At 38.5% G+C, this 12,360-nt stretch overlaps 1 protein-coding gene across 1 annotated transcript in view; it reads left to right on the plus strand.

Annotated features, from left to right (window-relative positions):
- LOC138071583 (dedicator of cytokinesis protein 11-like) overlaps nucleotides 1-5,035 on the plus strand; it is a 41,504-nt gene extending 36,469 nt beyond the window's left edge. The window contains 1 exon segment of the mRNA XM_068963098.1: nucleotides 4,889-5,035. Coding sequence (XP_068819199.1) covers nucleotides 4,889-5,035 — 147 coding nt within the window.
- The last annotated feature ends 7,325 nt before the right edge of the window (nucleotides 5,036-12,360 follow it).

Consider the following 12,360-nt stretch of genomic DNA (forward strand, 5'->3'; position numbering starts at 1 on the left):
CATTGGTCATTTGATAGGGATCACATTGAATCTGTAGCTTACATTTGGTAGTATAGTATTGATTACATTTTGTGAAGAGTTTTAAGCATAATGGGTGCTGGATTTTGTCAAATGATATTTCTGCACCTATTGAGATTATCATATGGTTTTTTATCTTTCCGTTTTTTAATATGGTGTATCGCATCGATTGATTTGTGTATATTGATGAATCCTTGCATCCCTGGAACAAACTCAACTTGATTATGGTGTATGAGCTTTTTAATGTGTTGTTGGATTCTGTTTGCTAAAATTTTGTTGAGGATATTTGCATCTGTGTTCATCAGTGATATTGACCTGTAGTTTTCTTTTTTGTGTTGTCTCTATCTGGTTTTGGTATCAGGGTGATGGTGGTCTCAGAATGTGTTTGGAAGTTTTTCTTCCTCTGCAGTTTTTTGAAAGAGTTTTAGAAGGATAGCCATTAGCTCTTCTCTCAATGTTTGATAGAATTCTCCTGTGAAGCCATCTGGTCCTGGGCTTTTGTTTTTTGGGAGAAATTTGATCACAGCTTCAATTTCAGTGCTTGTAATTGGGTTATTCATAATTTCTATTTCTTCCTTATCCACTCTTTGAAGACTAAACTTTTCTAAGAATCTGTCCATTTCTTCCAGGTTATCCATTTTCTTGCTATATACTTGTTCACAATACTCTCTTATAATCCTTTGTATTTCTGCATTGTCTGTTGTAACCTGTCCTTTTTTATTTCTAGCTTTAATTTGATTTGATTCTTCTCTCTTTTTTTCTTGATGAGTCTGCCTAATGGTTTGTCAATTTTATCTTCTCAAAGAACCGCCTTTTCATTTTATTAACCTTTACTATTGTTTCTTTCATTTCTTTTTCATTTATTTCTGCTCAGATCTTGATGATTTCTTTCCTTCTACTAACTGTGGTTTTTCTGTTCTTCTTTTTACATTTTAGGTGTAAAGTTAGGTTGTCTCTTTAATGTTTTTCTTGTTTCTTGAGGTAGGTTGTATTACTATAAGCTTACGTCTTAGAACTGCATTTGCTGCATCCCATAGGTTTTGAGTTGCCGTGTTTTCATTGTCACTTGTTTCTAGGAATTTTTTGATATCCATTTTGATTTCTTCAGTAATCTCTTTGTTATTTTAAAATGTACTGTTTAATCTCCATATGTTTGTGCTTTCTACATTTTTTTCCTCATAATTGATATCTAGTCTCATAGCATTGTGGTTGGAAAAGATGCTTGATGTGATTTCAATTTTCTTAAATTTACTGAGGCTTCATTTGTGACCCAAGATGTGGTCTATCCTGGAGAATGTTGCAAGGGTACTTGAGAAGAAGGTGTATGCTTCTGCAGGTGGCTGGAATGTCCTGAAGATGTCAATGAGATCCATCTCATCTAATGAATCATTTAAGACTTGTATTTCATTATTAATTTTCTGTTTTGATGATCTTTGCATTGGTGCGAGTGGGGTGTCAAAGTCACCTACTTATTGTGTTACTGTCAAATTCTCCTTTTTGTCTGTTAGTGCTTATCTTATGTATTGAGGTGCTCCTATGTTGGGTGCATAGATATTTACAATTGTTACGTCTTCCTCTTGGATTGATCCCTTGATCATTATGTAGAGTCTTTCCTTATCTCTTATAATATTCTTTATTTTAAGGTCTACTTTTTCTGATATGAGGATTGCTACCCCAGCTTTCTTTTGCTTTCCATTTGCATCGAATATACTTTTCCATCCTCTCACTTTGGTCTATATGTGTCTTTAGATCTGAAGTGGTTTCTTGTAGACAGCATATACATGGGTCTTGTTTTTGTATCCATTCAGCCAGTCTGTGTCTTTTGGTTGGAGCAATTAATTCATTTGCACTTAAAGTAATTATTGATATGTTCCTAATGCCATTGTCTTAATTGTTAGGGGTTTGTTTTCATAGAACTTTTTCTTCTCTTGTATTTCCTGACTATATAGTCCCCCCTTAACATTTGTTGTAAAGCTGGTTTGGTGGTACTGAATTCTCTTAACTTTTGCTTGTTTGAAAAGTTTTTGATTTCTCCATCAAATATGAATGAGATCCTTGCCAGGTAGAGTAGTCTTGGTTGTAGATTTTTCCATTTCAGTACTTTAAATATATCCTGCCATTCTCTTCTGGCCCTGAGTTTCTGCTGAAAGATCAGTTCTTAAACATATGGGGTTTCCCTATATGTTACTTGTTGCTTTTCCCTTGTTGCTTTTCATATTCTTTCTTTGTGTTTAGTCTTTGTTAATTTGATTAGTATGTGTCTTGGTGTGTTTCTCCTTGGGTTTATGCTGTGTGGGACTCTTTGCAACTCTTGGACTTGATTGAACATTTCCTTTTCCGTGTTGGGGAAATACTCAAATATAATCTCTTCAAAAATTTTCTTATACCCTTTCTTTTTCTCTTCTTCTAGGGCCCCTATAATTCGAATATTGCTGTGTTTAATATTGTCCCAGAGGTCTCTGAGACTATCCTCAGTTCTTTTCATTCTTTTTACTTTATTGTGCTTTCAGCAGTTATTTACACCATTTTATTTTCCAGCTCACTCATCCATTCTTCTGCTTCAGATATCCTGCTATTGATTCCTTCTAGAGTATTTTTAATTTCAGTAATTTTATTGTTTGTATATTTATTGTTTAATTCTTTTAGGTCTTTGTTACTTGATTCTTGGGTTTTCTCCATTCTGTTTTCAAGGTTTTTGATCATCTTTACTACCATCATTCTGAATTCTTTTTCAGGTAGTTTGCCTATTTCTTCTTCATTTATTTGGACTTCTGTGTTTCCAGTTTGTTCCTTCATTTGTGTAGTATTTCTCTGCCTTTTCATTATTTTTTAAAGTTATTGTGTTTGAGGTCTCCTTTTCCCAGGCTTCAAGGTTGAACTCTTTCTTCCTTTTGGTTTCTGCCCTCCTAAGATTGGTCCAGTGGATTGTGTAAGCTTCCTGTAGGGTGAGATTTATGCTGAGTTTTTTTTTTTCCTCTGTTGGGCATGGCTGAGTGAGGTGGTAATCCTGTCTGTTGATGATTGGGTTTGTATTTTTGTCTTTGTTGTTTGGATGAGGCATCTTGCATTGGTACTACTGGTGGTTGGGTGATGCTGGGTCTTGTATTCAAGTGGTTTCTTTTGTGAGAGTTCTCTCTATTTGATACTCTCTAGTGTTAGGAATTCTCTGGTAATCTAGGGTCTTGGAGTCAGTGCTCCCATTCCAAAGGCTCAGGGCTTGATCTCTGGCCAGGAACAAAGATTCCACAGGTGGTTTGTTATGGCATTAAGTGAGATTAAAATAAATACCCAAACAGGAGAAACCAGAGATGAACCCCAGACAAATGGCAGTTTCAAAATCAGACAAATAATAATTAAACTAATGGAATATACACATACACATAGAAGAAGAAGAAGAAGAAGTGAAGTTGCTCAGTCTTCTCCGAGTGTTTGCGACCCCATGGACTGTAGCCCACCAGGCTCCTCCATCCATGGGATTCTCCAGGCAAGAATACCTGAGTGGGTTGCCATTTCCTTCTCCAGGGGATCTTCCCAACCCAGGGATCGAATCCAGATCTCCCACATTGTGGGCAGATGCTTTATCCTCTGAGCTAGCAGGGAAGCCCAGACACATAGACATATACACCTATAAACAAAATCAAAACAGTCCAACAAAAATAAAGTACAATAGATTGACCTAGTGAACAAAGGAAACCGAAAATGATATCTACCAGTTAAGATCAAACTAACTAAAGCACAAACTAAAAAAATGAAACTAAAGGAATGTGCCATGTGGGAAGTAAAGCAGTGAAAACAACTAATAAACATGTTGAGAGGAAAGGAAATAAAGAAAAGGAAGAATAGATATGCAAAGTTAAATAAAGGCAGATAAGGAAAGTTTATATTCATTAAAGATTAACTGCAAGAGGAAAAGAAAAGTAGGTTGCCGGGAGGCAGCATGGGAGATTCCACCCATGCCAAAGGTCATGAGGAAGAGGCCTGACAGGCAAAGGTGAGTCAGGACTTGAGGGACCCCCTGGACCTGCTCGAGCATCTACCCCAAAACCAGAATTTGCCTGTCCTGCTATTTTTCACTGACTCCTCTGTTACCAATGTGGGGCTGTCCCCGACCACCTTTCTCTGAAGAAAATTAACTTAGAGCTCTAGTTATTAAGTCTCCTGGACGTAATTGGAGTGTTTCAATTCAAACCCCTCTGATAGCTTTCTAACTTGCCTGACAGGTTTATCCAGACTTTTACAACTACCCATGATTGTTTACAGCTTTCCAGCCGTGAGAGAGAGACACATTCTAGGAATGTAGAGCCTTTCGAGGAGTTAAATATCATTAGAATAGAGCTGGTTAAGTGTTTCATTGTTGAGCCGATACTTGCTGCCAAGTTTTCATATCTTTTATTTGTTGATATAGTTAGTATAGAGAAAAACCAGGTAGTAGCCCTGGCATTAGCAGGTTAGATCTTTGAGTTAAGTACTTTCTTTGTTATAACCCACTGCACGTTTATTCTATAGGAATGTAACTTTATTTAGTACTTTGAGGGTGATGCAGATTAAACAAAAAACACTTCAAGGAAAATGAGTTTTCTGGTTGATTAACATTTATCGAGGGGACCTGCTTCCCTGTCCGGGGTATGTATGGCTGTGGCAAGGACTGTCTGATTCTCACTCCATTTAGGCTGCCACAGATCAGCTGTTTCACTCTCAGCCTCAAATGTTTCTCCTCTGACCCAGACGATTGCCCCAATGTGGGGACTGGACCCCTGCTTCAGTTCCAGCACCCACCGAGGGCAAGTCCAGTCCTAGTAACACTCCTGCTTTTCCCCCTAGTTTCTTTGTCCTACCGAGTGTTTGCATGGTTCTGTATACTCTTTTCCAGTGGTCGGGTGCTCCCGTCTGCTCTCAGCTGGTGTTCGGAAGCACTTCTGTGTCTGAATGGGTAGTCCTGATGTATCCATGGAGAGAGATGTACTCCACGTCCACCTACTCCTCTGCCATCTTGTTCTACGCTGCAAATCAGGTTTGAAGCAATTACTGACAGTTGCTTTAGCAGTTGTTCAGGTAGTAAACTATTTTGATCTTTGCACAACCGTGCCATTAGAAGGGAGTAGCTGTGCAAGACTGAGTTGATCTACTGTGAGCATGGCTAAGAGTCTCTCAAGAAGAGTCCTAGAGAAGTGAAATGATTGGCTCAGTAGCCAGATCCCTAAATGAATATCCCTGTTTTAGCTGTAAGAAACTAGTTACAGTTGCCCTTCCATATTTGCAGCTTCCACATCCAGGGATTCAACCAACTGCAGATTGAAAATATTTGAAAAAATTTTCCAGAAATTTCCAAAAAAGCAAAACTTGAATTTCCTGCATGTAGGCAGCTATTTACATAACATTTACATTGTATTAGCTATTCTACATTAGCTAGAGATGATTTTAAAGTACAGGGGAGGATATGCAAAAGTTATATGCAAATACTGTGTGATTTTATATAAGGAACTTGAGCATCTTCAGAGTTTAATATCCATGGGGGAAGGGGCACAGTGGTCCTGGAACTAATCCTCTGGGGATACTGAGGGACAACTGTATGATCATTTAGGAGAGATCCTGAGCGGATTCCAAAACTCAGGAATTGTCTTAATACCCATACAGCCTGCAAAACTCTTGTTTCATAATACTTGGCATTCTAATGTTTGACTGTTAATGTCATTTATAACTAACTTAGTTATATAGTCCACAATGCGAAACATATAGAAGCAAAGATCTACTCACCACTGACAGCCAAATTATGTCGTAATTAAGTAGTTAAGACTTTTATAGATCTACTTACCTTAAGTTCCCTGGTAGCACAGATGGTAAAGCGTCTGCCTACAATGCGGGAGACCTGGGTTCGATCCCTAGGTTGGGAAGATCCCCTGGAGAAGGAAATGGCAACCCACTCCAGTGTTCATGCCTGGAAAATCCCATGGACCAAGGAGCCTGGTGGGCTACAGTCCATGGGGTTGCAAAGAGTCGGACATGACTGAGCAACTTCATCATCATCATACTTACTTTAAAACCAGAGTACTCCTGAATTATCCAGGTAAATGTCATTCCTATATTAGGCTCCTGAAATCTGTGTTTACAACCACTCTGTACATGGATTGTCACTCGACTATTTTAACATCTTCACCACAGATGTAAAAGTCATGGCCTGATGGTCTGGTCCCTCAGTGCCTGAGCCCTATTGAGCTTACCTAATGTCTCTTTGCTTTCCTTAAAAAGGAAAACATCCAATAAGATCAATATTTGCTTCAGAAACTGTTCAGACTCTCAATTTTTAATGAAATTCAGACCCCTTAAAAGAAACAAGGATCACTACAGCCCTTTAGAGAACACATTCTTATTGCTGGTTCCAGAAAGGAGAGCCTCCTCTGTCCTGGTATGAGCATTTCACTGCTTGCCTGAAGACACTCCCCTGGGTGAGACCATCACATGGAGGGTGTCCTTACAAATAGACTGACCATGGTTAGTGCCAAAGGACTGCAGTGTAATGGTGGGCGGGGCAGAAGAGAGATTTCAGGGAAAACAAGAGCTAGTTGACTCCAAGCTCTCTTTCTCGTGGTATCTTGTATGCTTTCTGTTAGAAAGGACTATGGGAAATCTACTACAGTTAGTCCAAAGTTGCACTGCGTGACCAGGAGTCCCATTCTCTGACCATGGTCATCTTCTCAGCATGGAGAAGCCAGGCAGCTAGACTCTCATCATCCCATCTTTCAGTGAGTCATCCCAGTCTCCTCTCCTGTTTCGTGACACAGACTCTCGCTGGCCTGAGGAGTCTGGACTCCGTGGTCTGTTTCCTCTTTTTGTCATCTTGACTTCTGTTAGCCCAATTAGGCATGAGGGTAAACCGTCCAAGGCATACCTTTGCAGCTCAGTTTTCCGAGGTCTGTTTTTGTCTCCTTGCCAAAGCAGTCCGGTGATCAGGACTAGGCAGGCAGGGAATCATTCCGCTTCCTTTATTGTCTGTAGCTCAGGTTCAGCCCCTGAGTCCAGTGGGGACATGCCTCTCTTCACCCTCACGCTTCTGGGGTATGTTGAAGTGTTAGTCATTCAGTCATGTCCGACCCTTTGTGACCCCATGGACTGAACCTCACCAGGCTCTTTTGTCTGTGGAATTCTCCAGGCAAGAATACTGGAGTGGGTTGCCATTTCCTTCTCCAGGGGATCTTCTGAACCCAGGGATCAAACTCAGGTCTCCTGCATTGTAGGTGAATTCCTCACTATCTGAGCCATCTGGGGAGTACTTTAATCAGATAGACTACATAATTTGTTCCTAGAAACTGTCCAGATTACGGGGTTCTGTTCTCCATTGTCCATAGGAGAAAACAGCAAAACTCCTCCTTTACAAAAATATAAAACAATTACAGCATTTTAAGGCAATATATTTTACAGTTATAGAAATTGCATGCAAGTGTATCACCTAGCCTTGAACTCTAAATTATTCAAATTGAAAGCAAATTATTCAATTTACTGCTATTATGATGATCAAGTTATTTAGAGCTTTCTATACAGTTCTTTTTTCCTTGTTAAAAAACAAAATTCAACTGTGGTTGTTCAGTTGCTCAGTCATGTCCAACTCTTTGCAACCCCATGGACTGCAACACACCAGGCTTCCCTGTCGTTCACCATCTCCTGGAGTTTGCTCAAACACATGTCCACATATTCAGTGATGCTATCCAACCATTTCATCCTCTCTTGTCCCCTTCTCCTCCTGCCTTCAATCTTTCCTAGCATCAGGGCGTTTTCCCAGTGAGTCAGTTCTTTGAGTCCGATGGCCAAAATATTGGAGTTTCAGCTTCAGAATCAGTCCTTCCAGTGAATATTCAGGACTGATTTCCTTTAGGATGGACTGGTTGGATCTCCTTGCAGTCCGAGAGACTCTCAAGAGTCGTCTCCAACACCACAGTTTGAAAGTGTCCGTTCTTGGGCACTTAGCCTTCTTTTTGGTCCAAGGCTGGAAAAACCATAGCTTTGACTATATGGACCTTTGTCAGCAAAGTAATGTCTCTGCTTTTTATTCAGAGTCAGGTGAGTCAGTTTTAAAGCTTTTGGCTTTATTCAGTGATTCACGAGTCCAGCAGGATCCCATGTAGCAGACTGAAAGGAGCTCTGAGAGCCATAGAAAATGGAAGCCTTGTACAGGTAGAAGGAGTCAGGTCAAGGAAGTTATTCTAAAAGAGACCTGATTGTTTCAGACAAGGTCACCTTCCTCTGGAGCACAGCAAGTGTCTGTCAGTTGGATTACCTCACTAGTGCTGACCAGGAAATTCCAGACTTGAAAATAATATATGTACATTTTTGACTAGTTAAGTTTACCTACCTGAAAAAGGCCAAAACTACAATTAGGCTATATATTATAACTCAGGTGATGTGGGTTTAGCACAAGTGACTCCATTTTGGGCCTCTTATCTCTCTCTCTCTCTTTTTAAAAATGTATTTGGCTGCACCATGTCTTAGCTGTGGCACATGGGATCCAGCTCCCTGAGCAGAGGCTGATCCCACTACTCCCCTGAGCAGAGTCCCATCCTCTGGACCACCAGGGAAGTTCCTTGTCTCTTTTTTAACACCCCAAAACTTGGGTTTTATGAATCTGCTGTCATATTTCCCACCTATCTTTCTCATTTAATTTCTATAAACCATGACTATTATATTTAGTTCTAGAGACCAAATTTTAAACCCTTGGCATTATATATTATACATTATATGTTATGCATTCTTCTATCATATATTATATATAATATATTTATAGCTAACCAAGAAAATCTTGCTTTCTATTGGTTTATATTTATGAAAGCTGTATGGTCGTGCTGCATCATATTTAGGTGTACCTTAGTTTAGGCAAATGTTGAGTTTTTAGTGAAGTTTTATAAATCAATATTTCCAAATACATATATATATACAAATATATATAAAAAATAATCCAAATATATATATATATATATAATAACTATTTTTAGTCACAAAATTTGAAATTTATTATTTCCCAAAGGTAAATATAATCATATAAAATAAGATAAAATATAGCTGTGCATTGAAATTTCAATTATCTGTTTAGCTCCATAAATGATGACTTGAGAAAAAGATATGGCCTGGATATTCCTCAGCCCTTTTTAGTGTTATCTGTTACACTATATCAAAATATGAAGTCCTTTTAAAACTTCTTCACGCTTTTATAAGAGGAAATTCTTCTATTATGGACTTTATAATAGAGATGTGATTTGTAGCAATACAGATGATATGACCCATTACTGCCACCAGAAGCCGTTTGCAGGCTTCCTACTGAAGTTTCAAAGCTAACTTGAGAACCTAGTCTTGAAAGCTGGAAAGCTAAGTTGGGATTGTTCAGTAAAGAGTTTGGTATGCTATTCTTTCATCTAATCCATGCATGAGATATCTGTTGCCTTTGATCACACAAAACGGATGATTTTTAAAATGTCTATACTATTGTGAATATATGTGTTTCTATGCTTATAGGTTAAAAATTGTTAATACATTTGTGAAGTTCTTCATTAAAAAACTTTTTACATCAATTAATTTACATAATTATGGTGTATATTTGGAAATATTGACTTATTTTCTCTTCACTTAAAATTATTTCCCAAGTCTCCAGGAAAGGGGCATGGGTATCTGCATATTGAATAGCCCCCAAGGGAACTTGAGAACCACTCTTAGAAGATGATCTATAAACTCATATCAAAAAGTTCACTGTTGAGGCTCTTTTCTGACCATCTATTAAAAAAAATTTTAAACATTTTATTACCTCTCATTTTCTGTTGAATTTTGCATTTTACAACCTTTCATTTTTCTTAATGAGTAACCAGATCTTTTCTGCTTTTTTGATACGCTGCCTTTGTTATACAGCTTTGAAGACTTGAGTCGGTAATGTTTTTCTTTGCTCTTTCTGCTTTACATCATTTTAAATAGCTAAATGTCACTGATAAATTGGAATATGCCTGTGATTTTGTATACACATACTTTTTTTTGGCCGTGGCTATTTTGCTTTGTGATAAACATGCCATTTCTTTCGTTTTAGATAATACAAGAAGACCCAGTGCATTCTCCCTGGATGAGCAACACATTACGTGTATTTTGTGCAATTAGTGGTACGTCAAGGGACCGAAACTATGGTTCCCCAAGATACACTGCTGAAATATGAGGACATGCAGATGTCAAGTGACAACAAGACTGAACATCTCAGGAATATTTGGAGCTGTGCAAATGTTTAAAATTTAAAGATTTGTTATACACGGAGTGTTTCCTCCTGACACCAAAACTTTCATGCTTTCATACAGGGTGCTTACATATTTGTAAATATTTAAGCAACTTGAAAGTGCCTGGAAAATTGCACCACTGTGCTTAGTTTGTACTTTTTCAGGTAGATCTATATACTGAGGAGTAGAGCTCAAAAACTTTCATTTGATTTGCTTAATTGTTACTTAAAATATTAATGGCACTGTGTAAAATTGTATAATGGCACTCAATTAAAGTAAAACTTCTTTGTAATTAGAAGTGAAGGAAATAATGCTTTGAACTTAGCATTTTTCTTGACAGGAAGCTAAATTCATTATTATACTAGTCCTGAGGAAAAAAAAAATGAAAAATTTTTCATGAAACATGGATACTTCCAACTGAGATCATTTGAAACCTTGCCTACCAATGGTCTAGACTGAGCTAAAGGAAACAAAACCATTATGTAAACAAGGAAATTTTCCCAAAGAAAGGACAAATATATACAAATACCAGGCTTCCCAATCCTTCAAGTTTTGATCCGATTATGCTAGGTATTCCAGTCAGTGATCTCTCTAACATACTAGGCAAGGGATTCCTTTCTGGCCTCTGTTTGCCTAGCAAGCAGCATTTGTTGCCGAAGCTTCATCAGTTGAGGCTGTCCATAAAGCTAAACAAACATCTCTGAGATTTGCGGTTACTTCAAAGTTTTAGCAGCAGAATCTGAGGGTAGGGATTTTGTAATAATGATTTCTTCAGTTTACAAGGTTAGTAAGTATTTTGATAGAACTTGATGATCACAGCATTCCTTGGGTCAGTATACAACACGTATTTAGCAGTTTCTGGCTAAGGATTACATCTCTAACTATGAAGAAACTTCAGATTAACTAAATAATTCAGGAGAAACCAAGATGTGAAGGACATTTTTACCTTGAACTATCCATAAAATTTTGGCTGCCTTTCTTGTAAACATTAAGTCCTAGATTTATTGTTCATATGTAGTTTAGCCTATTTTATTGACAAAAAAGGAAAAAACAGACACTGAAATATAAGTGGATTGCATGGAGCTTTGGCTTTTTTAATACTCTGTGATTAAATCTTAGAGCTTATTATGCACCTGGCTTGGCCATTCTTTACATGTCATTTGTAAGCTTTCAGGGGAACATTAAATTACTTATGAAAGGTTAATTTTGTATTTTAATAAGGGATTCAGAAGTTCCAGAGGCAGTTGGTAATTCCTTAATATCTTGGAGTAACGTGAAAAGTTAGTTTCACCTTTAAAACTACTGTATTTGGCACATATGTGTAAAAAATCATCACCCAGAGAGAGTGCTGCCTTCTGAGAATGAGGCGTCTTAGGGAAACGTGAGTGCTCTTTTGTCAATGACCAGTCCCTATCTTATCCCCCAGCATGGCATTGTGCCCTGTGGGTCATTTTAAAAAGTAGAACAAATGGCCCCTGCCCTCAAGGAAGTTGCAGTCTAGTTGAGGAGGCAAGATAGACACAAAAATAAATAATACAAGAATTAACAATATAAGACAAGATAAGTTGTCTCTGAGGACTGCCAGATGAATGACGCTGTCCAAAACTCATATCACATTCAAGGGGTGAGAAGCTGCTGTGAGTGTTAATGTTCAGGGATGACTTCATGGGGAAAAGAAAGCCTTGAACAGGCTTTCAAAGATGAGAAGCTATTCTAGGCAGGAGGACCGTCACAAGCAAAGGTGCAGAAATAATGTGTCAAAGTTCAGGGGATGGTGAAGAGGCCAGTTTTGTTGAAGGGAGTAATGGATTCTGAATCTAGAAAGAAAATTCACACCTAGATTTTGGAAGGCCTTCAATACCAGGATAATAGCATTTGGCGGAGAAGGCAGTGGCACCCCACTCCAGTACTCTTGCCTGGAAAATCCCATGGACAGAGGAGGCTGCAGTCCATGGGGTCGCTACTAGTCGGACATGACTGAGCGACTTCACTTTCACTTTTCACTTGTATGCATTGGAGAAGGAAATGGCAACCCACTCCAGTGTTCTTGCCTGGAGAATCCCAGGGACAGGGGAGCCTGGTGGGCCGCCGTCTATGGAGTCGCACA

Source organism: Capricornis sumatraensis, chromosome X, assembly GCF_032405125.1.
Source record: "Capricornis sumatraensis isolate serow.1 chromosome X, serow.2, whole genome shotgun sequence".
Lineage (NCBI taxonomy): Eukaryota > Metazoa > Chordata > Mammalia > Artiodactyla > Bovidae > Capricornis > Capricornis sumatraensis.